The sequence below is a fragment of the Natator depressus genome, chromosome 5 (assembly GCF_965152275.1).
Source record: "Natator depressus isolate rNatDep1 chromosome 5, rNatDep2.hap1, whole genome shotgun sequence".
Taxonomy (NCBI): domain Eukaryota; kingdom Metazoa; phylum Chordata; order Testudines; family Cheloniidae; genus Natator; species Natator depressus.
The window spans coordinates 106,025,645-106,052,231 of NC_134238.1; the positions used below are offsets into that span (position 1 = coordinate 106,025,645).

General features: G+C 42.7%; 1 protein-coding gene across 1 annotated transcript; it reads left to right on the forward strand.

The window, feature by feature from the left end:
* Positions 1-26,227, forward strand: LURAP1L (leucine rich adaptor protein 1 like). The gene is made up of 2 exons (XM_074954104.1): positions 1-995; positions 25,533-26,227. Exons 1-2 carry the CDS (start codon positions 762-764, stop codon positions 25,908-25,910), a joined length of 612 nt encoding a protein of 203 aa, XP_074810205.1. The 5' UTR covers positions 1-761; the 3' UTR covers positions 25,911-26,227.
* The last annotated feature ends 360 nt before the right edge of the window (positions 26,228-26,587 follow it).

Genomic DNA, 26,587 nt, shown 5'->3' on the forward strand with positions numbered 1-26,587 from the left:
AGACTGGGCTGGGCAATCAGAGTGAGTCTCTTCTCTGTGCATTACGGTACAAGGGTTGGCCCTCATCTGGTCCACCTGCCACTGGGGTTTAAAGTTTCAGCCCATCGGGAAATACAATGACTTGGATCAAACTGCCTGGAGAGAAAGTCTGATTTCATCAGGGAAGTGGATAAACTGTAGCTATATTGGGAGAACATGGAGAGACAGCTCCGTAGGCGCGCACATGACAGGCTGTAAGCTGCTCAGCGTGTATCCTAGAAGCCAAAGACATTAAGGAAGCAGCAGACACATGACTACATGGGGGGAGAGAAAACAGCCAGCCTGGGAGTCTGCTGCACCTGGACTTGACTCCTTCCAGAAGGACAGATTATATGCAACGAACAGCCCGCCGCAATTCACCAGCTAAAGCAACAAGCAAAAGGAGGAAGGGGCAGCCTCTCTGCTGGGCAAAGAGTTTTTTGCTTCCGCAGTTTCTTGCTTTGCAGCTGGTGACAGCGTGCGCGCCCGGGGGGGAAGGGGAGGGAGGGAGAGAGGCAGAAGTGGTTTGCCAATCAAACAATGCTGCTGGCGACCAGCTACTCCTCATGTCTCCCGCGGGTCACCTGCCTGGCTTGTCCGCCCCTCTCGGCGCTGCTGCGGTGGATCACAGAGACGCTGCTGACATGGAGAGGTTGGTGAGCCCGGGCCACTGCGGCTAGGGCTGGCTCGTCCGCTGCGCCTTGCACCGCCCTCAGTCCGGAAAGCCTCGCTGCGCACCAGCCATGGAAGAGGGTCCCCTGCCAGACCTGCGAGACGTCGAGCTGAAGCTGGGGCGCAAAGTGCCCGAGAGCCTGGCGCGCTCCCTGCGCGGGGAGGAGCCCGCTGCCCGGGACCGGAGCGGCGGAGGGGGCAACGGCTTCTGCCCTGCTTCAGGCCCTGGGGCCTCCCGGCTCAGCAGCAGCGCCAGTGCCCTGGCGAGACTGGAGACCAAACTTCACCTCCTCAAGCAGGAGATGGTGAGTCTGGCACCGCGCCCGGGGGTGCGCGCTGCACACGGCGGGAGGGGGAGCGGGCGCGGGCGGCTGGAGTCCCCTTCACCCTGCTGCGCCCCGCGTCTCTCTGCCCCGTGCCAGCGGCTGGCAAACCAACCTGTGCGCCGCTCACCCTGGACTTTGCTCGGCCACCATTCCCTTTTCGCCAGCCCCGTGCCTGTGAGCGTGCGCAGTGTGAGAGGGTGCCACTGAATGCCTTCTTCCTGACCCCCACACCTCTGCTGACAAGCGGGGCGAGAGAGCCCTCTGGGGTCTCTGTATTGCACACGGATGGGTGGCGCTTTGAGTGGATTATGGACGGCGCTAAATAATGGGTGTTCCCTTGGTGGCCCTTGATATACTTTACAGTTCAGACTTAACTAACTGACAACTCCTGTCCTTGCCCTGTTGCTCCTTGAATTCTTGTAAAAAAAAAAAAAAATACAATCTGATATGATCTGCTCCACATACTTTGCTGAACTCCCCCATTTCCTGGTAGGGAGAAGTGCTGCTGATCTCTAGGCCCCTGTGCAATTAATTTCCATCACTGCCTACCCACACAAAACCAATTCTGAAAACAGCCCTGTTCCGGCTAGGCCAAAGGAGAGCAGCTAAATACATTCCCTGCTTCCTTTCTAGAAAGGGAGCCACTAATATCTTTCAGAATCTTCAGCAAGGTCTAGCCACTCCCCTTACACACTTCATTGATGGTTTCCTAATCCCATGTGAATATGGCCCCTTAAGGAACCATAGTGATAGACTCAAGGTGCTCAGTCTATTTAGTTTAACAAAGAAAAGGTTAAGGGGTGTCTTGATTACAGTCTGTAAGTACCTATATGCAGAACAGATCTTTAATAATGGTTTCTTCAATCTAGCACAGATGGGTATAACACAATCCAATGGCTGGAAGTTGAAGCTCGACATATTCAGAGTCTATGCAATAAGGCATACATTTTTAAAGGTGGGAGTAATTAATCGTTGGAACAATGCACCAAATGTTGTGGGTTCTCCATCACTGATGATTCTTGACTCAAGATGGGATTTTTCCCCCTCAAAGATATGCTCTAGGAATTCTTTTGGGAATGTTCTATGGCCTGTGCTATACAGATCAGACTAGATGATCACAGTGGTCCCATCTGGCTTTAGAATCTAGGAAAAGATCATGTATAACAAAAGTTGCTATAATCCATGCACAGTCAAAGCAACTCCTACCTCCATGCTGTGGTCACAATTGCATAATGCCACCAAAGTGGCAGTGAGCAGGTTTCTCACTTGCTCAAGAGGCTTTCCAACTCCATGACTTTCAGGATATATGTACCTCATACGATTAGCTGGCAGAATGAAGAAAACTGACAGCCAGTAGTGTTTAGGTAGATTTTAGTCCTCTGAGTGATAACTTCTGATGTCTGGGGTATGTTAGCATATTGGTAAGCATTTAAGATAATGCCCTGAATTCTATTTATTGTAAATCTATACAAATACTCCATTTTAATGTGACTAATACTTTTCTAAAAGGATGTGAGCTCTTTACTCCTAAAAATTGTCCTGCCATCAGTCATTCAGTTTATAAGACTAAACTTCTGAGATCTATTTATTTCTAAACTGAGTATACTGGAATCTCTGTATGCTTCCATAAAAACCCCATTTATAATTTGGCAAAGTGGCTGTTTGTCTGTGGTCTGCCATTGGACCATGCAATATTTATTCATATTTTAACTCAACTCTTATGTAAATGGTCCAGCTATATTATGCTAAGTGTAATGTACTGGGTTAAGTCTGTTTTTCATTAGAAGACCAACTCTGTTAAGCAACTGTTGGTTTGTTGTGTGTTTTTTTTTTTTTTAAGTAAAATGCAGGTTTCACTTAAAATAGGCTGTCCTACCATGAAATTCACAGTGAGCACCTAGTGAACAGCATGCATTATCGCTAGTAGTCGGATTCTGATCTCTGTTACATCAGTGTAAGTTTAGAGTAACTCAGAAGTGTGTAGACAGCGGGTATTAAGGGAACCTGGCTTTACAGGCATATGAAAATAGTACCAATACATTTTGTAGTAACTCTCTATAACACTTCTCATACAGTTTTAATATAAACTCTATAGTAGCCGATAGTGTGGTGTGATATGATGGCTTTGTGGGCTCCCATTTGGGATGAGCTGCATAAATAACTCAGGGCTCTGCTACTCATGGGTAAGGCTATGTTTCAGTCACGGGTATTTTTAGTAAAAGTCATGGGCAGTAAACAAAAATTCATGGCCCTGTGACCAGTCCATGACCTGTACTATGACTTGTACCCCTGACTAAATCTTGGGGGGGCGGCGGCCCGTGGGTGCTACATGTGATTGGCAGCGGGGGGCGGGAACAGCCCAGGGGGTCCTGCGGGTGCTCTGGGGGAAGCAGCCCGTGACCCCACTGGTGCTGGGGGGTGGGGTGTGGCGGGGCTGGCAGGCTCCCTACCTGGCTCCTCATGGCTCCCCCCAGGCGGAGGTGCAGCCAGAAGGCTCCGTGCACTGTCTCCACCCCAAACACTAGCTTTGCAGCTCCCGTTGGCCATGAACCATTGGTGGCAGTATGCAGAGCTGTCTGCTGGGAGTTGAGGGATGATGCTGCTTCTGGGAAACCCCCTGAGGTAAGCTCTGCCCAGCACCCTCACCCCCTCCTGTACCCCAACCCCCAGCCCTGAGCCTCCTCCCACACCAAAACTCCCGCTGCTGCTGTAGGAGAGGGGCACGGTGGCCCAAGACTGTCCCAGCAGCGGCCAGTGCGGCTAGCCCAGGGGCTGCCCAAGCTCCTCAGCCGGCCCATGGGCCAGCCGCACTGGCCCCTACAGAAATCACAGAGGTCACAGAAAGTCACGGAATCCGTGACCTCCATGACAAACTCGCAGCCTTACCCATGGGTAACATTGCAGTCTCAAACTTATGCTGATACTACTTTTATAATCCACCACATGGTATGCTTTTTGTATGTAGTATACATTGATGGGGGTGGGCTGGAATGAAGCATCTGGTTTGGGGAGGAAAAAACAAGGCTTAATTTACTGAGAGCTAGCGACAACTCAGATGCCTATTTTGTAGCCTGACAACCTAAATTTTAAGAATGGCCATTTCATATCTAGAGCTATCACTCTTGCTTTTATACCTCATTGAATATGGTTTATACAAAGTATTCACCTAAACAAGTCTTGATACTTACTGTAATGATCACTCTATGAAGGTAATGGTGTCAAATTGTTACTTTAGATGTTCATTAGGTTTATTTGTTATGTGGCACTTAGACTGAAACTTTGGTTTGCATCTTTAGCACAGCACACTTACGGAGTGATGCATGTGCTGTGTTAGGGCAAGATAAAGTAGGTTACAGAGAACAGAGGAAGCTAATTTGGCATTAGTGAGTGCTGGTGCCTGGCTATGAAAATAGTCCTGCCTAGTGGCATGAATAGGGCCAGATACAATGTGACCATCCCCTTCCCCTCCTCCACTGTCACACACTGATGCTGGAACAGTTTGTATAATGGGTGTGCTGAGAGCCATTAAACCAAACTGTAAATCTGTATATAATGGAGACCACTTCAAGCCGGGGGGTGCAGGAGGAACCCCTAGTTCCAGCACCTATTCTGTCACAGACACACACAGGGTTCTCCAACCCCTCTGCTTGTCCACTGACCCCCCCATCCAATCCCTTCCACTGCTCTTTCTCCTGTGCCTGCTCTCATTCCCTCTAATTCTTCTGCTTAACCTCTCACTCTCCTGACTCTTTCCCCTCACTATACAAACATGCTTTAATCTCTCCATTTAAAACAAAAAACAAAAACTTGACCCCTCTTGCCTGTTCTGTTATTGCCCATCACCCCTTCATTTCTACATTCATTGATCATGCTGTCTGCAATCTTGTCTGGAGTTCCTCTCCTCCAGTTCCATCCTGGACTCTCTCCAATCCAGGGCCATGGCTTCCACTGAAACCACTCTCACCAAAGTCTGTAATGACTGTTTCCTAGCCAAAGTCAGAACTAGTATACCATCCTCATCCTCCTTGACATGTCAGCTGCCTTTGACGCTATTGATCATGCTCCTCTTCTTGGAATTTTGGCCTCCCTTGCCTTCCATGACGGTCCTCTCTTTGTTCTCCTCCAACCTCTCTAATCATTCCTTCAGTGTTGTGGCATACTGGCATGTACTGGCCCATTTATGTCCCTATATAAAATCTCCTTAGCGGCTCTCTGTAGTTTTGTATAAAGCATATTGAACACTAAGATTATTCTTATATGGTAACATAAAAAGAGAACTTTCCGTGTTACGCTGCTGATTCAAATCCATCCCAAGTCAGTGCTCAACAAAGTTATTACAACCCAATAGCTGATCAGTGGCTTCTAGTGATCTCAGTCCCCTTCTTAGTGAACCAGTGTAATCTTTGCAAATTGACTATTGTTGACACTCTAGGAAAAGTGGCCAAGGATTGGTTAAGGCCATGGGCACAGAGTTGTTTTCTCACACACTAGAGGTCGCCTGGGCTGATCAGAGTTGAGGCCCATTGGTGGGAGTGTGAGGAAGCTTGCATTACTGATGTCCATGAGTCACCTGCTCTGTTAATTGGAGGGCTTTGATCTCCAGGACTGTGAAGACTTTTCCCTCTACATCAATCACTAAAAGAAAATATAGTTCAGGGAACATCCAGCACCACAGTAGTAATCCATGTACTCTATACACAAATGATCTGGGGGGTAAATGAAAGGATCTGTGTTCAGGAGATCAAAATGAAGGGCAGAGCCATGCACTAAATACTAACTGGGCACCTTTCATTCTTGATTTATTCAGCCTTCTTTCCCTTCGAATACAACCTCAATAGCAGTATACTGCAGTAAATAGCCAGGATTAATTCCCAGACCCTAACTGCTATTGTAAGCAATTATAAAATATTGCTTTCCTCAAAAGCCTTGTTTCTCTTCTCACAATAATCACACATAACTAACCAGGGAAAACATGATCTTAAAACATGTGAGAGGAGTAAAAATAAGCAAAGAGATTCTTAGTGAAGACCCTGCAAAAATCAACTTTCTTGTATCTTAGAAGCAAAACAAGAAAAAAAATCAGACAAGACAGGTTGAGGAGTATTTTGCCTTGGCTGTGTCTACAGTATGTGCAATATGCATCAGTAAAATAATGGGATCCTTTTTAATTTTTCAAGGGAACACGACAAAGGCAGTAGCCCTAGCCTTTTTTTGGAGAAGACAAGGCAGGCTAGTAACGTTGGGAGTGTATATTGCACTTAACAGTGGTCTCTCATGGCTTATTTAAGGATGACATTTACAAGCTTAGCCCAGCCAACCCTGGATGTCCAATATGCAGTGCTTTTTGGAAGGAAGGGATAAAGAAGTGGAGAGAATTTTGGGGTTGTCCAATAAACTATTTGAGATGTAAACAGTACAGACAGGGTGGGGGACACATTCAGAAGTGGTGTGTGAGACATTACAGGAGTTAGATGCATAACCTATGTACACGCATGCCCAGCTACTAAGTGGGTTGCAGACCACTGGTGATGTATACAGACCACAGTTTGAGATGCTCTCTTCTAGTTTATTCTTTTTTTAAATTATGAGGTTAATTGCAATGGTGGAAGACCTAGATAAAGTATCAAAGTCAAAATGAAGCAGAGCTATTAGTCTTGCCACCTGCTGGAATTCAGTAGGCAAATATATTCATTTTCATAACCTAGCCCTTCCTGCTCCTGGAGTTCCATCTCCTTTTCTTCTCCTGTTTTTCTCTCAGGTTGAGAAGCTTTGAGAATGTGTAAGATAAAGAAGGTTAGGGGCAGGGCTGCTTTAACTTTCCTGTTACACCTTTGTATTAGTTGCTTAACTTTTCCCATCTAGCCATTAGTATATTGATTACACCAACTTTAGTGTCACTTATTGTCATACTAAGTGGGACAAAGTTAGGGTCTGTCTAATGAGTAAAAAAGAGGTGCTTTTTAAAATTGAGCTAACATGAGTTGAAACACCCCATATCACCTAATTATAGACGCAGTCTAGCCCCTTTATAATGGTGTTTGCTAATTAGAACTTTCGTCGTCTTCAGTGGAGATACGGCCCAGCATGTGTACACAGCATCACAAAGCTAAGTGCTGATTTTCTATTAAGTTGGTTATTAGAATTTTTTGGTTAAAATTTGACTGTAAATAAAATAGCCAACTGACGCAGTCTTAAGTCTGTGTAGGAGGGGCTGCTTCACCTTCGTTCCACCGATGAGCAACCGCAATGAGTTGTTGTTAATTATTTGTATGCAGTTTTATTGTAGCCATGTTGGTCGCAGGATATTAGAGAGACAAGATGAGGTAATATGTTTTTTATTGGACCAACTTTTGTTGCTGAGAGAGAGAGAGAAGCTTTTGATCTTACAGCAGAGCTTTTCTTCAGGTCTGCAGTGTTGTAGCTGTGCTGGTTGGAGAATATTAGTCCTGAGACAAGGGGGGTGAGGCACGATCTTTTATTGGCCCAACTTCTGTAGGTGAGAGAGACAAGCTTCAGGTTCTGAAGAATAGCTCTGTATAAGCTTGAAAGCTTGTCTCTCACTAACAGAAGTCGGTCCAATAGAAAATTACTACCTCACTCACCTTGTCTTAGTAATTATTTGTATTACAGGGAGATGGAACAGAGGTGAAGTAACTTGCCCAAGGTCACACAGTAGTTCACTGACAGAGTCAGGAATGGAATCATAGGCCTCTTGATTCCCAGACCAGCACCTTATCTGCTAGCCCACGCTGTCTCTACTGTGTCTGGGTCGTCTTTGCCAGCAGGAATGTAGCTGTGATGAGGAGCTTGTAGTCTTGAGGTGGACGGTACATAGGTTTGGGGAACTAGTATAGAGATCCTCACATCTGGCAAGGATGCACAGAACACTCCACAGGGAAAACATTATCTCACATATACATATAGACCCCCCCCCACACATACATATCCTACTTTGTTGTACAACATAGCCAAGTTCCTCACCCCTACTGCTTATATGGGCTTGTCTACACTACCACTCGAGGTCGAGCTAAGATATGCAACTTCAGCTATGTGAAGAGCATAGCTTAAGTTGACATACTTAAATCTAGTTACCGCGATGTCTTCACTGCGGTAAATCGACAGCTGATGCTCTCCCGTCGATTCCGCTTGCGCTTCTTGTTCTGGTGGAGTACCGGAGTCGACTGGAGAGGGCTCAGCGGTCAATTTATCGCATCTATACTAGACGTGATAAATGGACCCCCGCTGGATCGATCGCTGCCCGCCGATCCGGCAGGTAGCGTAGGCAAGCCCTAAGACTCCTGCTGCCTCCAAAACTCTGTTAAAGAACAATATGGACAAGCATTCGTGAAATCCACTTGCATACCCAAACCTCTGCTTCCAGCCTGTAGACCAGCTGTTCTTAAAACCACTGCGTTAGCCAATAGCATCACTATGAAAAATTTGAGGTAGAAATGCTTCTAGATATTGGTATTCAAATGAGTACATCAAGCACTTCACCATGCTTTGAATTCTGGTTGTACTCCCAAAGAAAGTAGCTTCTGAACTGCATTGGAGGTTCCTATAGCATTTAATGTTTAAAACAATTTACATAGATCAAGACATGTGACTTTCTTCCATGATAATTATTGTCTGACTGTGTGGAGGAAGTATTTTGGCATCAGAGCTGTTTTAATCTGTCGTTGCTATCAGTCCCAGGGTTATTCAAAGGAATGTTATACTGTGCACAAAATATATTATCCTCGGATCTCCAAAGCTTGTGCATGAATCCCAAAGGCTTTTTTCAAATCCCAAATGAGGTCACAAAATAAACACTTTCAATTTATTGAGGAAATTTGCATACAGTATAGATGCAGAATTTGGTCAGGATCAGTGATGAGCTGCCAAAATCTTAACAACCGGTTCCCTCCTCACCCCACGAGGGGGTCATGGCCCACCCCCGCCCCCCGGGACTCCTGCCCCATCCACCCCTGTCCCCTGACTGCCCCCAGAACCGGGCAGGAGGGTCTTGTGGGCCACTGTAGTGGGTGCCCATCCCACCCCTAAGAGCCAGAGGGACCTGCCGGGGGGCAAGGTGGGGAGTCCCGGCAGTGCTTACCTGGGGCAGCTCCCAGGAAGCATCTGGCAGGTCCCTCTGGCTCCTAGGGGCAGGCTAGCATAGCTAGGGGGAAAGTAAGGGGAGCGGCCACTCCACCACTGATCACATCAAAAGTGGCGCCTTAGACACCGACTCCGTGGGTGCTCTGGGGCTGGAGCACCCATGGGGAAAATTTGGTGGGTGCAGAGCCCCCACCAGCAGCTCCGCGCCCGGCCCCAGCTCACCTCACCTCCGTTCCGCCTCCGCCCCTGAACGCGCCGCCCCACTCTGCTTCTCCGCCCCACCCCGCTTCCCACGAATCAGCTGTTCACGCGGGAAGCCTGGGTGGGCTGAGAAGCAAGCGGTGGCTTCACGCTCAGGCCCAGGGAGGCAGAGGTGAGCTGGGGTGGGGAGCAGTTCCCCTGCGCACCCCAGGTTACCTGCTGCAGCGCGGGCAGCCCTCCTCGCGCCCCCCACACCCCAGCTCACCTCCATTCCGCTCCGCCTCCGTGGGCCTGAGTGCGAAGCCGCCACTTGCTTCTCAGCCCTCCCAGGCTTCCCACGTGAACAGCTGATTCGCGGGAAGCCGTTGGGGGCGGGGGCGTTCAGGGGAGGAGGTGGAGGTGGATCGGAGGTGAGCTGGGGCCGGGCGGGGAGCTACCCACCAAATTTTCCCTGTGGGTGCTCCAGCCCTGGAGCACCCATGGAGTCAGCGCTGAAGGCACCACTTCTGGCCAGTTGTTAAATTTAAAAGGGCTTCTAAATTTAACAACCAGTTCCAGCAAACCGGTGCGAACCAGCTCCAGCTCACCACTGGTCAGGATGGATATGACCAACTAGGCTAAAAAGAACTCTTTGCAACTATCCTGAAACTCAAAATATATAATAAATGTGATGGGTTGAAGGAGTGAGCTATGTCACTAATTTATTTTTAAATATAGTAATTCAGACGGATAGGAAATGAGGAAGTCTTCTTGTAACCCTCACAAAATGAGTTAGGTCCTCGACTCTTCAGCCTTTAGCTGGTTTCCAGGTGACAATCACGCACACTCTTGATCATCATGGGAGTGCTCATTAGTTGCATAAATAGCTCCCTACCCTCTAAAGAAGAGAGAGAGGGGAAACTTCATCTGTTCTGTAGCAAGTGGGATAATAGAAGAAGGAATGTGGTACTCCAAGAGTAAGGAAGGCAGAGGGGCTGAGGCAGAAATTGTAAAATGTATTTAGGTACCTAATTTCCAGCTCCATGCCAACTCAGCTGCATTTTGGTGGGTGGGGCCAAAACTCCACCTATCCTTCACCCACTCCCCACATACCTATGGACTTAAACATGTGAATTATGCCTCAGTTTGGATTAATACTAGCTTTATATTTAGTTTCCCAGGCTTTTTAATTAAGACCTCCAGAGCCACTTGACCGCCTGGCCCCAGCTCACCTCACCTCCATTCCGCCTCCTCCCATGAATGCGCCGCCCCACTCTGCTTCTCCGCCCCGCCGTGCTTCCCACGAATCAGCTGTTCACGCTGATTCTGATTCTGTTGGCCACAGAATCTCACCCACCCACCCCTGTAACAAACCCCTAACCTATTTCTGAGCTATTGAAGTCCTCAAATCATGGTTTAAAGACTTCAAGGTGCAGAGAATCCTCCAGCAAGTGACCCGTGCCCCACGCTACAGAGGAAGGCGAAAAACCCCCAGGACCTCTGCCAATCTGCCCTGGCGGAAAATTCCTTCCCTACCCCAAATATGGCGATCTGCTAAACCCTGAGCATGTGGGCAAGACTCACCAGCCAGACACCCAGGAAAGAATTCTATGTAGTAACTCACATCTCACCCCATCTAACATCCCATCAGAGGCCATTGGGCATATTTACCACTAATAGTCAAAGATAATTAATTGCTACAATTAGGCTAACCCATCATACCATCCCCTCCATAAACTTATCAAGCTTAGTCTTGAAGCCAGATATGTCTTTTGCCCCCACTGCTCCCCTTGGAAGGCTGTTCCAGAACTTCACTTCACTGATGGTTAGAAACCTTCATCTAATTTCAAGTCTAAACTTCCTGATGGCCAGTTTATATCCATTTGTTCTTGTGTCCACAGTGGTATTGAACTTAAATAATTCCTCTCCCTCCCTGGTATTTATCCCTCTGATATATTTCCCCTCAGCCTTCTTTTGGTTAGGCTAAACAAGCCAAGCTCTTTGAGTCTCCTTTCATAAGACAGGTTTTCCATTCCTCAGTAGCCCTTCACTGTACCTGTTCCAGTTTGAATTCATCCTTCTTAAACATGGGAGACCAGAACTGCACACAATATTCCAGATGAGGTCTCACCAGTGCCTTGTACTAACACCTCCTTATCTCTACTGGAAACACCTCGCCTGATGCATCCCAAGACTGCATTAGCTTTTCTCACGGCAATATCACATTGGCAGCCCATAGCCATCCTATGATCAACCAATATTCCGAGGTCCTTCTCCTCCTCTGTTACTTTCAAGTGATGTGTCCCCAATTTATAACAAAAATCCTTGTTATTAATCCTTAAATGCATGACCTTCCTCCCCTCCCCCATCTGACTTTCTGTATCTAGTGTGATTATTTCTCTGTTTTAATTACTATTCTGTTGCAGTCCACCATCTCCAGAAGATGAAGCCAACTGATGTGTGTGCTGAGAGCAAGGTGTGGGTGAGGACAGAATGATGACGTGCGCTTTTTTATAGTTTGCGATTATGGAAAGACCAAATCCAGCAACTCCCTCCATGGTCAGAGAGGTCTTCCTAATAACTGGATCTGTGTGGTTCAGCTACACAAGAAGAGGGTGCACAGTTCACAGCCCACAGGGTCTCCTTGGATAGCAGCACAAAATGGGCAGGTGGGATTGGGGCTGGAGTGCGACCAGAAGAACTGCTGCAAGAATCCTCCAGTCCTCCTAATTCATAGCAGGGGGTGCATTGCACATGCAGAGGGCTACTTCAGCCACCAGAGTGAAGCAGCCTCCCTACAGTGACTATGTAGCTTGCTCCTTGGCCTAGTGGGGAGAATTCCAACTTCCAGTGGAAATATTTAGCACACAACAGACTATTTGGTGTGGGTCCCTGGAATTAGTACTATGTACATAGTAAATATTTCAGGTCAGAAGAGAAATTGTAAGGAATGCAGGAGTGAAAAGGGAAGCCTTTTTTGTGTACTGGCAAGAGAAGAGTAGAATCAGTGCATGTAAATAACGCACAACTTCACACTCCATTTTCCATCAAATCTAGAAAGTATTGTCCATGCTTTCATAGGCTTTGTCTACACTACACAGCTCTTAGTGACACAGCCATGTCGACATGGCTGTGTCGCTAAAAGTCGGGCAGTGTAAACACGGTTTGTCAGCACTTCCACCCGCTACAAGTGGAGTTCACATTGTCAACAGGAGAGTGCTCCTGCCAACAACGAGCCGTTTACACTGCCACTTGCCACGGCAAAACTTTTATCTTTCGGGGTGAGGAGGGCTTCTTTAAGCACCTGTGAACAACAAAAGTTTTGTCATTCAATTGGCAGTGTAGACAAAGTCTTAGTGTTTAGTAGTCCCTGGAATGGAGACACGGCTGCTGCCTCAGTATCCCTCCCGCCCCTTCCCTCCCCCTGAGTCAACAATGGCCTTCCCTGACAGGTATCGTGTTTTGGGATTCAGCCCTCCAGCTGAATGCAACAAGAGTCTTAGAGCAAAACAAAAAATCCAAACAGAAGTCAGCCTTTCCCCCTACCCGTTTTTAGCCTAGCCTGTGATTTCCAGACATCCTTCACAGCGCTATATCTCCAATGATGTTGATGTTCCATGCTGAACCAGGATCAGACCATGCTTGCCTTGTGCCCTTTTTTGTAAAAGGCTACTGCTTGGGGGTAAGACTGTCCAATAAAGGGACAGTACACCCTGCTAAGATGGGGGCATAGTTAGGGCAAGCTGGCTGTGGCGAATTCCAGATAAGGTGTCGTGCTGGCGGGTTAGCAGAAGCAACCAGAGAATATAGAAAGGTTGATATCTTTATCCTGTGTGCTCATCTTGTGCCCTAAAAGTTAGCAAACTAATTACGTCAGGATCTTTGACTGATGCTAGTCTCCCAGGAGACATCATTGGCCAGTAGTGTGTGTGTCTGGGTTTTTGGTTTGGTTTGTTTTTTTATCTGTGGTTGGCACAATGATTGTGACAGTGTTTCACTGATGTAGAGTTTGTCTAGAAAGTCATGCTTTTGTGTCCTCCAGAATGGATTACTTTAATGAGCTCTGGGACTACCTGTGAAGAGCACTTAAAAGCTACAGCTGGTGTAGAATTCAGCAGCTCTCTTGGTTATTGGTTTTGGTCTAAGGCAGCATTTTGCACCAGCCTGTCAAAACTAAACTAGCTTCCCATTTGCTTCTGGATGCAATTAAAAGTGAAGACACTGACCAAAGGACCCACATGTCATTTGACTGCTTTTGGCTGTTTGAGAGGGAAAGAGGTGATCTGTGCTCAACCACATCAGCTGAGATCAACTAAGGTGCTTGAGCTAACTATCTATAGATTTAAATACCTGAAAGAGCTACTGGCAGGGCATTCTCAGTGAAAAGCCTTCAAATCAGGAAATTCACTTCCCTTTTGTGTCTGGAAGAGCCAAAGTTTACTAATACTCATGGCATGGAGCAAAGCCCATGAAACACACATGGACAATAAGCTGGTAGAGGAGTGAGTAGCACCGGGTTGGGGAAATTTTGTCCCATGGAAAAATGTAAACAAAACTGAAAAAAAGTTTCTGCTGAAAAAATTAAAACTTGAAAGCCAAAAACTTTTGGCTTTAAACTGAAAAGTTTTCAGTTTGTGGTTACTTTAAAAAAACAAAACAAAAAAAAAATGCTGAATTTGAAAAGTTGCCTGATTCCCTCTGTCTTTATGAAACACAAATACCGTAATCAAAAACTTGCACGCTTCTAATGCAATATAATTTAAAATGGATGCCAAACACCCGATAGAAACTTCTGGGAATGTCAGACCCTGATTTTAATTTTGCATCTCACATGCATCTTTTTAATTAGTTGTACTGTGAAATCAAATATGAACAGACTAGTACTTCAAGAAAGTTGAGATTTGGATCCAATTCCAGTTCTTAACTTTTGGACTCTGAAGTGGATATTATATCATATTATACTCTCAATATATACTTTTAATGTATATATTTTTAAAAAATTGCCTTAGTTTGAGAGTTACTTTTGACCATATGGCACACTACAGTCTTTCATGGTGAAATCCAAGCAACAGCTTCAGATTTGTATAAATCCATACTGCATACTAAAGATGATCTTTCAATTTCTTTTCTTTTGCAGTCTTAAGTTTTTGACTGTACACAGTGTTTGGATCTAAGCCCGTTAGATTAAGAGGGATCAGCAGAACAGGAATCAGCACTTACTTAGCAAACTCAGAAGTGAGCAAATGTTTTCCTATTCAGGCACCCAGTACTACACTAAAGTACATACTGTCTACTCAGAGTCATAATTAAATAGGCTTATGTCAAGACAGGCAGGGATAATGCAGAGACTTAACTGTGCCATATTTGAAATTCAGTGGAAAAAAACTACATATGTTATTGAGCCAGGATGCCATCTGATGGAGAGGGAGAAGTGAAGCTGTGTGTTGCTGCTGAGCCAGATGTCCAGAGCATATGATAATAACTCTATCCTGTACCATCTGCTCCAACACTTGCTGACACCAGCAGCCATTTCTTGCCACTGGCTGTTGACCTAAATGTTTGCACTTGTATTATCATGTCTGCCAACATATTTGGGTCCACATCAACTTTCTGAACATTTTGTTTCACCTCCATGTAATGTGAGACATATTTATAACATCAGAAGTTGTTTTTATAAACAGCAGCATCTGCATACTTAAAGGGTTTTAGAAAAATCTGGGCTATCATAAGTCAGGACAGCAATGAAGCTTTCCACTCCTCTCACCTCCATACACTGTTTCCCTAGAACATAAAAAAAGACATTTGAGGCTCTTCTAGGTGCAGTGGTCATTCTGGTGCCATATGCTAGACATCTGTCTTTATCACACTTAATTCTGGGTCTTGCAGTATTTGAAGTGATGTATTAGACCTTAGTTTATGGTAATTTCCACGTATGTTCAACCTTTTACACAGGACTTAATTTCCGCTATTGTAGAATGCATAAAAAAATAGCTAAGATTACCTGACTCTCCTAGTGGTTTGCATTGCTCACTGTTAAGCTGTTGAACAGAAGATGAATATATCAGTCTGATACAGTATAACTGTCATAGACATAGTGAGGGTTTTTTCCTTTTCTTATTTCTTCCTCTCGCACAATAGAGAATTGTCAGTATATTTGGGGCATGTGTGTTTTAGTTGTCATATGTAACTTCAAGATAGAGAACACAGTTTGAGGAGGTATAGTACAGAATTATTTTTCTGTGGATTACAACTGGTTCATTTTTGTGAGTAGCACAAATATTGCTAAATATTTGGCAAAGAGAACAGCAGATTGTAGTAAAATAACCCAAATAAATAAAGTGTAATTTAAGAGGGAGAAGAGACCTCGAGAAACTAACATGATGGCAGCACAACTTGACTGTGTGTGTTTCTTTTCTGTCAAATCAGAAGTGGATCACTTAATGAACAAAGTTTTACATTTGTTTGTGTTTCTGTAGCATATTAAGACAACTATAAATCATTAATAGTCTCATCTACTGTATCAAAACCATGAGTAATTATGCTATTAAAATATTCATGCTTAAAACTGTTTTGCAGACACCCACAAAAATGTTTTGGGAACCGTTTGTGGGATGATTTGAGCACTTAAGAACACTTCATTGAGCAAGTTGCTTTGCCTGCTTAGTGTAAAAGTAGTGAGTCTGACCTGCCATGCACACTTCCTCATTAAAAATAACAGGTGCTTGGTTCTGTGCCATTTTCAGGTGCTCTGTTTTCTTACTCTGCCTTTAAGTGGATTTCTGCTTACAGTTTAAAAAAGAAATCTCTCAATAAACTGAAGCCAAAGCATTTGCTGTCTCTCTCTCTCCTGTTTAAAGGCCGCTCATCGGAAAGTTTCATTATGTTGCTACAACATGTTACAAAAGTCCTAAAGAAACATTTTATTGTGAGCTTTGAATGAATAGTTTCTCCTGAACTGCAGCAGACTGAAAGGAGATCATCACAAGGCTGTGGTCTCCCTCTAAACCAGCAAGGTCAAGGGCTCAGACAGCAACAGTGAAGCCTTAATGACTGCTCATTTTAAAAGAGCTATGACTTAAAACTAATTGTGATATATGCTGGGTAACATCAACTAACATTATTTTGGGTACTTTGGAGGCTTGAAAGAAGAGGTATTAAAAGGCAAGAAATGGAAGCTGCTAACTCCCTTTTTTTTTTTTCTCCCAATATTTTCTTAAGCTATTTTTTCACCATAATCATTCTTTCTACATGAAAAGAAGGTAATAAAAAAATGCAAAGATTATGTGCTTCTCCGATTTGCCGAAATATTTTAAATGAGTAATTATAAATGTTTAAAAGTACAGTTGATAATGGATAATTTACAATGCCCAAGAGTTTAGCAGCTCCAACTCCCACCTATCTTTCACTAAAAATGTAATTTGTATGAACTACAGCCCTCAAAAATGAGATGAGATCCATTGTAAATCTAAAAAACTCAAGGCGATAGGGAAATAAAAAATACTATTAGCCCTGCAACATAACCTAGATCAGGTCAGAAGCAAAGAAGAAAGAAATGCAAAATTTGTTTTCTAAATCACCACCAATTTAACTTTTAGTGGGGAAGGTTGGTTTTCACATTCTGTTTGCAGCTCTGGCAGAGAATCCCTGTATGACCTTGGGAAGATCACATAGGGGAGTATTTTCAAACTTCAGGGTGAGAGGTTAGGCACCTAAATTTTGTATATTTGCATCTAAATAAATGGGCTGATATTTTTAAAAATGAACTGTGCTCCTGAAAATCTAGGCCTCTGATTTTGGTGCATCAGTATGAATTTAGGCGCACTAATCAACACTAAGACCTTGATTCAGCAAGGTCTCATTAAAGCCAATGAGACTACTGATGTGCTCAAGTGGCCTGGAGTTCCAGGAGCTCCTCGGAAAATCAATCAGGTTGCTCATGTATCTAGTATCCTAACTTAAGGGACTAACTTTCATGCTTAAACATCTCCATGCCACCTTTTTCATAAGTAATAAAAGGGGTCATAATATTTCTCTACCTCCCATGAGCATCGTGAGGCTAAATTAGTTAAAGATAGTGAAGTGGTTTCAGATCCTCAGATGTAATGTACTATACAAATGCAAGGTAATATTAATAGCAGCACTCAGCGTTCTGTTGGGAAAAAAACTCAGCTGACTATATTACATAGTGAGATATCAGTAATAGAATCACAGTGAAAGGTATGTAAGACCCCCTACACTATAACCTTTACAGGATGTGGTGGTTGTGTTTGTACTGCACCTAGCACAATGGGGAAACCTCTCCTGTCAGGAGCCTTTGGACGCTATTGTAGTACAAATATTAAACAATAGCTCACGGAGTCCATTCACCTACAAGTACAGAATTTAGTGCCCTGCTTGTGGTTATCACTTTGTAAATGAAGAATGCTGGTTTCATGGTTTATTGGCCAAATTCATCCCTGTTCTAAACAAATGTAACTCCAGTGACTTCAACAGAATTGTGCTCACATACACTGGGTCTGAACTTGAGTCTATTAATTTCTGTAGAGTTCAATTTGTGATATACGTCATCTGCCAAGGACTGGCCTATGTGTTGCTGTTGGTGGGTTTGATACGCTGTCTGTGGTTGCTCTTTTAGCTGGTCAGACCACATATTTTCAAATAGCATGATGCCATCTATGTATTGCTTAGGTGTAGATGATTTCTTCCGTTACCCAGAAGAAAGGACAAATTAATGAATTCACTAAACTACACTAAATTGCTACCACGTGAGAATTTTTGTAGTGGGAAAATTAATATCAGGAAAAACAGAGTATGCTTTATTGTTTTTGCTAGGAAATGGAGAAGACTCATAAAGCTCAGAGAAAGGTAACTTTTTCTATGTTGATTTATTGTTAAAATGTTTTTTAAAAGACTTGGTAAACTTGAAATATATTGAGATTAAATTCCAAGGAAAGCAGGGCTAACCCAGTAGAAAAAATAAAGAGGGAGATATCCATAGATGGTGCCAGAAAATTGTTCAATATGAATAACAGAGGAACTAGAACAATTAGGGTAAAAAAGTTGAGACTCACGTATTTTACACACCTCATGAAAGGAAAACTACAGTAACTAATTCTAATATTTTAGCTGAGGTAACTACAGTGGTTGCATTTAAAATGTTACTTCTGTTTTGAAAGATTCTACTGGTTTGAGATTCTCTGTATATAAAATGGGAAATATCACTGGAACTGGGACTGTTTCTCAAAATGGAAGAACATTGCATCTGTGGCCAGTTTACCTACCCTCTGCCCACTAATCCTTCTCCCCAGAACTACTTCTCACACTCCAACCCTTTGAGCTGCTTTTAAGCAGCCACCATGTTTTGCTAATCTTTCCCTTCCCCCTCCACAAAATGTGGGATGTCTCTCCAAAATTATAAGGGACAGGACTGGTACTATTCAGCTCTAGACCAGTGATGGGTTTCCTTCCCATATATCTCCACAAAGTTTCCCAGCACTCACCTGATTTACTTGGGATGCACTCTGGGCAGAGGATTTGGCTTTAGGGCAACATCATGTCACACTTCCTTGTCCATCTTCTGTTTTATATACTTGCCATCCATGCTGTAAAGCACACACAGTAAAGCCAAGTGTTGTAAAATTTAAAATTAAAGAAATTATTTGTAATTAAAGTACACTTTTATAGCTACCATTAATACTGCTGTAACTCTGCTCTTGGCAAAGAGAGTCACATCGCTTCATCAACAAAAATAAAGGAGTGGTAGAATATTGAAAAAGGTCAAAAAATATTTCTAAGGATTTAATAATACCATGTATAGAAGGGAATTTGTAGCGTGCTGTATTCAGAAAACCATAGGCTGAGCATTGATTGCCAGTGGCCTTTTCTAGCAGCTATAGACATTATGAGCTTGATTTTAAAACTGATCTAATCCGAATCAATCCCTAACTCACTGTAGCTCACTCTCCAGGAGAAATAATAGTTTTCTACTATAAACTCTTTAAAAATATATATTCTCATTGGAGAAAACCTTTCTTTGCAAAACAATCTTATACGTGAGTGGCTTAAACTGAAAAAGGAAGGGAGTCACCTGATTGTTTTCATAATTTTGTGTCACTCCCTCCAACTCATTTATCTGTTTTGATGTTGGTTGATGTTTACAGTTAGCTAGGAGAGCATTTGAAGAACCTTCCCTGGGGATGACATCAAATAAAGTGGCAGGGCATAAGGGTCAGCCTGTAGCCCCGGTTGCATGCTGTGGAGGAAGATAAGACAACAACTGTTTGCCAGAAAACTGGTACCTACTCATCTGAACTTTTCCCAGCCCCTGCTATGCACTGCTGTTAACTCATAAGAGCAGCTGTAGAAGCTTTTCTAAAGTAGTTTTAGATATGAATCCAACCTGTTCGGTTTGTCTCTGTGAAATGCATCTGTTACAGCGCTGTAATAAATGGAGCTGTCAAACATGATGGGATTATGTTTCCTTTAGTCACATTAATTGAATGTTCTTGCATTTTATTTGTTTACCACTATAGTTACATTGGCTAAAACCACATGACTGCATCCAAACTAATGTGATTATGTCTGGACTAAAGTAGATATAAGTGGCAAGAAGGCCATAGATAGCACTCCGTTATCTGATGAAATAAACCCCATTGAGGAAAGACAGTATTGTGTGGGCCACCTTTTGTGTTTGCCTTTGGAAAAGTACAACCTTGGTATGAGCCACTTGGGAGTAAGTGGTGGTTTGTAAGGAGCATGTGCAAGTCACCAAGAATGCAAAGAATTGCTACTAAGTAGGCTCTTCTGCACAAGAGCTGAAGCTGTGGATGTAATTATGGCAACAACGGGCTTCCTGTTAACTAGTTTTGAAATACATAAATCTTCTAACTTATCAAGAAGAAACCATTACATCAGTAACTTTATTGATGCTAGTGTTGTTTGGTACTGTATTTAACTAGCCTTCGGGGAAATTCCTGTTTCCTAAATTTGCTCAGTTTCAACAAGCTTGCATTACATATTGGGGGTGATTTGCTACTGTCACAATAGCAGGCCAGTGTCCAGGCAGATGTCTTGCAGTAATTTATTGATGGGAGCAGAGGAGGCTGCTTAGGCAGGGGGGCTGGGAAATCATGAATCTCTGATTTCAAAACATCACATAAAAATAATGATGCGTGGAAAATATGATTAAAGTTGTGATTGGCAGTATTGCCTTGCAGAGTCCCAGATCCGGTAACTTAATAATGCTTGTGATACTGCCGTGAGGATAATTCAAAAGTCATTCTAAGATGGGGGAGGGAGAGGAGGCATGCATAAGAGTTAAACAGGCTCTGAAATACAGGGATAGAAGATCCAGAGAAGCTTTTGAAATGTCTGTACTAACAGAACAAGGATTTATTGAAAGAGGGGGGGTTGTGAGCAACTATATCAAGGTAATATAATTTAGTATATTTTGAAGGATTTGCAATTTAAAAATACAGTATGTATGGAAAAATCAAGTCCAGAAAGTAGCCTTGCCAAAATAAGATAAAGCACTCAATTCCTCAGAGTATGAATTCCTTTCCAGGCTGTTGTGGATTAACAATGGTGATGCAGTATTCCTGTACAGAAATTTATGAATTTGGAGAACAAGATAAAATGCCTGTTGCCTGGCATGACAAATTTTATTCATTTTCTTTTTTATGTCTTAGTTGAATGAAACTCCATATTTAAAATAGACATTTACAGTAGTATATATCATTTCGGAATTAACCATCACAGAAATTGACATGTTAACTCATATGGAGGAAACACATTTACACTGTATAAAAAAAATGTACATTTTCACTAAATATATTAATATTTAAATATATATATATATATATATATATATACATATTTATATACATTTATAGACATACTAAACTCCATGTGACAAACATAATTTATATATTTAGAAAATATCAATGTACTAATAATTTATACATTTTCCTTTATTTGATTTTTGTAGACCAATATTTTCAGGTGCATAGGATTCTTATGTCTTTTATATTTTATGAACTATGGCCCTGGTGCCCACATGAATAGTTCACTTGAAATCAGTGGGACTACTCACACATGAGCGAAATATTACACACATGCATGTTTCCGGAATTAAGGGCCTATATGGCTGTACATATACAAATCTTATCTGCAGTATGCAATGGTTGGGATTCTCAGAAGCATTCACCTCAGCTTAACTCTGCTCCCACTGAAGTTGATGGGAATTTCACCATCAGCTTCAATGGGACCAGAGTAAGGCCAATGCTGAGTGCTTCTGAAAACCCCACTTTACATTTATGTACCAAACAATATATATTTTAGTATGGCAAAATGTAATATGGCATCTAGGAACAAAGAATGTAGGCCACGCTTACACAATAGGGGACTCTATCCTGGGAAACAGTGACTCTGAAAAAGATTTGGGGAGTCATGGTGGATAATCAGCTGAACATGAGCTCCTAGTGCAATGCTGTGGCCAAAAGGGCTAATGCAGTCCTTGGATGCATAAGAAACAACAGGAGTCTCAAGTAGGAGTAGACAGGTTATTTTACCTCTGTACTTGGTACTGGTATAACTGCTGCTGGAATACTATCTCCAGTTCTGGTGTCCACGGTTCAAGAAGGATGTTGATAAACTGGAGAGGGTTCAGAGAAGAGCCATGAGAAAGGTTTAGAAAACCATGAGTCATAGACTCAAGGAGCTCAGTCTATTTAGCTTAACAAATTAAAAATTAAGGGGCAACTTGATTATAGTCTGCAAGTTCTTCCCTGGAGAACAAATATTTAATAATGGCTTCTTCAGTATAACAGTGAAAGGTATAACATGATCCAATGGCAGGAGTGGAAGCTAGATAAATGCAGAGTGGAAACAAGATGTAAATTTTTAACAGTAAGAGTAACCATTTGAACAATTTACCAAGAGTTGTGGTGAATTCTCCATGAGCAATTTTTAAATCAGCCTTGGTTCGAAACTCTGCAAAAGACATTTGGGGTCAGATAAAACTTCATTAGACAGAAGGTTAGCTCGTTAACTTTACACATTTTCTCTAGATTAAATTTATGATTTTGGTTTATATTTAGCCCTTCTGCTTCCGTTATCCCTACTCACTTGAATCTTTGAATCTCTGTTCGTTGTTAATAAACTTACTGTTTTAACTTTAAACATTTAAATGCTGTGATATTGAACAAGAAGCTGATCCTAAATTAAAGCATCCATGCTGCTGTTCCTTTTGGGGACAGCTGACCTGGTAATTCTGTGAGTGTTCATGGATAAAGGGCTGAATACTACAGGGGCTTGAATACAAAGAGGCTTGTGTACTGAGGTACACTTGTTAACCTGCAAGGCAAAGAAAGAGATGGCATAGCCTAGAGAAGAGTTTGGGTGGCTGGGAAGGGCTGGCAGTGCCGGGGGAATGCTCCTTCTTCTCACTGGAGGCAGGGAGGTAACAAGGTGACACTCAGTCCTAGGCATCCTGAGAACCATTAAACCCTCACAAAACTTTCACAGATAACGTGAAATGAGGTGATTTTTATAAGTAGAATATTTTTACATTATATGAAGACTATTTTAAAATATAGCTTAAGAATGTATGTTTCTTTGACAGGGAAAAAACTGGCTTTTTCCAAGGGAAGTACTATGCATTACATCAGGGTGGGCAAACTTTTTGGCTCAAGGGCCACATCTGGAACACCAGACCAGGGCAAGCCCCAGACCCCGCTCCCCCGTGGGAGCTTGAGGGCCGGATTAAAACATCTGATGGGCCAGACTCAGCCCATCATCTGTAGTTTGCCCACCACTGCATTACATTAGTACAGGAATTGGGAGAAACTGAGGATTTCTCTGCTTTGCACAAACCAATTATTTCAATCTTACACAGACACTGAGGCCAAAAATCAGGATAGAGAAATTTTTACCTAACTTTACCTCCAGACACCTTTCTTATACTGGTCTGGAGACAGGGTCTCTATGATAGCTCTAACTCCAAGTACACAAATTTTAGGGAAGCAGAGAATCACCTCACTGGTGTATTTAGATTGTGATTAGTAGCATTTTAAAACTATTGTCGTCTCCCACCTGAGGATTGATTTGCACATCGACATCCCCGAAATTGCCAGCCTACCCTCATGCAACCTGAACCCTTGCTGTCATATTTGATAATTCCAGGAACTGTTACTATCAGATACTCTTGCCCCTCCACCTGACCTACCGCGAATATCATTACCTATCCGTATAGGCCAACTTCATGGTATCATCTGGGAAATACTGTACCACTGTTAGAGGAAGTTAGGAAAGACTGTTCTGATAACGTCAGGTGCTCATGAATTCAGAGGTGCAGGATACATAGACTAAAGTCTTGTTGGCCTCTCTGACCCTCATATTCAGTGCATTTCTTTCATGTGACAATTGTGGTTTTATTATTTCTAAGTGAAGAAGAATTCTGCAGTTCTGCACAGAATCTTGGCAACCCTGATTCTGGTTCTGATCAATCCTGGCAAGGAATATATTTTTGTTTTTAACAACCCCTCTCATGGTAAGGCAACAAATAAACACCTGTGCTACATCATTATTCCCTGGATTGCTCAAATTCCCACATTCAAACAATAATTGTAACTTTTAATTGGGTTTTAAGAAAATAAAGAAACTAAACATTGATATTCCCATTGAAATGTACCACTACAGCAGTCCATTGTGCTCGAGTCACAGACATTTCAATAGTTTGTGCTAACCAATACAGTTAAATTGTTGTCAGAATGTAGATAAGATGCCATGCAGGCTTTTTATTTACTTTATTTAAATCCATCACTAGTGAGCTGCTGGATTAATAAACTTCACCTGACCTGATTTTAAAAATAATCTGCAATGCCAGCAATGTAATTATTTTACTTTCAGTTAATTATTAGGCATTGGGGGTGTGTGTGTGTGTGTGTGTGTGTGTGTGTGTGTGTGTGTGTGTGTGTGTTACGGTGGTGCCTAGGAGCCCCAACCATGGTTGGGGCACCATTGTGCTAGGCACTGTACATACATGTAGTAAGAGACCATTCCTGCCTCCAAGAGTTTACAGTCTAAATAGATGAGAGACAAAAAGTGAGAGGGGAAACTGAAGGATAAAGAGGAAGAATGACTTCAAGCTCCAAAGTCATGCAGCAGTTCAGTGGCGGAGCCAGGAATTAGAACCTGAACTCCTGATCCGTCGGCACTGCCCTATCCAATGAGCAATACTGCCTCTTTTTCAGTGATAAGTTTCATGATCAGAGGAAACTTCGCTCAATTTTTGTTCCCCCTACTGCTTTACTCAGCAAAGCTGGTTAGTTCCATTCTCTTGCGGCCACCAGAACTTACAACTCTATTTAAAACTTGCTTGGATGCTTGTAAGTCACAGAACAGTACTGTCTTTGGCATATGTATGTGTTTCTGTGCATGTCTGGTGGCAGTAACTGAGATTACATAATTAATTTAGGATTTGCAGCCCAGCTAAGCTATCTTTTTAACTGTGAAATACTTATACTGAAACTTGCAACCTGAACTCGGATATGCTTTGGGAGTCAGTGTACTGCAAGCCTTCCTCACAACTTATGCACAGTTGAGGACTCAGTCAATACTCTGAGTTACAGTACCAATAAGAGAGGCTCTGGATAAAGAGAGTGCAGGAGAATGTAAGTTTTGTACATATAATATGTGTCCTACATTCAGCGTGTTTACAGGTAAAAGGTTGAATTTATGTCCTGTTTCTTTGAGACCTGAAGGAAATGAAAACACTCAACACTGTTCCTTTAAATGGTAGCGGCTCTTCCAATAACATTTCACCAGTATTCCGATGAGTCCTGTGGTGGACTAATTTAAAAATGAAGTAAGATTAGTTTCTATTAAATGTCTATAAGGGCTTAACTCCCACTGAAGTAAATGGAAAGGATCTCATCGACTTCAGCTGGAGTTGGATTGGGACCTATATTATTGTATAGCCCAGGACAATTACAAAGTGCAAAGGTACTGATTGTAAGTACATTTATAGTGGAATACGGACATGGAATAATATCTCTCAAATGTTAGTATCCACTACTGCTTTATTAAAAATATCAAATCCAGATTTCATGCTTGAAATCTGCTATCATTTACTTTTTACCTCTCCGTTTGGTCACAGCCTACTATGGTTTAAATTGGTTTCACACCCATTTGTTTAAAAAATACAGTAAAATTGATTTTTGTTGTTGTTTTACCATGTAGGTTAATCTCCGAGCCACAGACGTCCGGCTCATGCGCCAGCTGCTCATCATCAACGAAAGCATCGAATCAATAAAGTGGGTGATTGAAGAGAAGGGAGCCATCATCAGCAGAGGTAGTAGTTTGAGTGGCAGCCTTTGCAGCTTGCTGGAAAGTCAGGAGACCTCCCTTCAAGGCAGCTATAACAGTTTACAAGATTGTAGTGATGGACTGGATGGAATATCAGTGGGGAGTTACCTGGACACTTTGGTGGATGATGTCCCAGGTCACCACACCCCTTCAGATATGGAACAGTTCACTGATACTTCTATTCTAGAGGCCTCACAGACTCTGCACAAGCATCCTAAAATTGAGTCTGATGAATACTACTGTTTTGGTTAATAAAAAGAAGTTCCAGAGGGACATGTGTGCACTTGTATTTATCTTCCTTCTTTGCTGCTATTTTATTTTGTGTGCAAAAAAAAAATCCTTTTTAAAAAGAAAATTTACTTTGGATCCACTTTAGAATTTTGCTGTTGCTTCTAACTTTTCTCATTCTGGGTAGTTTGTTAGCTTTTTTTTTTCCTTTTCTTTATCTTAATTTATTGCTGTGGGTTTGGGTTTTGTTTTATAATCCCATATTTACAACTTTAAAAAAGATGAAGGAAATAAGCTTTTATCTTCAAAACAAGACATCAGGGATTGAAAGTACCAGTTTATATTTGTTTGACAATAAAACACCTACTGATACCTGTAGTTTGTAGTTAATCTTCTTGAGGAACTAATAGTCTTCATTTCCAAAAGGCATTATCTTAACTGAAGGAGTTTACGGTTTCTGGGTCTCTAGTCTTTGGCCTTGAACCTGCTAACACCTATGCAAGAGATTAACTTTACTCAGGTGAGTAGCCACATTTCACTATGTCACAGGGTGCATGTTCCTTCTGATAAGGACTGGGACTAGTCCCCTGAGACAAGGTAGCTGCTTCTCAGTGGGGCCAGTGTAGCTCAGTTGAGTACTTCTGGGACAAATTCTGTTGGAGCTATCAGTCTCAGCTGGTGTATGGCTAGGAGCGTTTTGT

Bases quoted from the DNA above. Each gene is read 5' to 3' on its own strand.
- LURAP1L (XM_074954104.1), top strand. From the start codon at position 762: ATGGAAGAGGGTCCCCTGCCAGACCTGCGAGACGTCGAGCTGAAGCTG. The intron at 996-25,532 runs GTGAGTCTGGCA...TTTACCATGTAG, and splicing joins ACCTCCTCAAGCAGGAGATG to GTTAATCTCCGAGCCACAGA.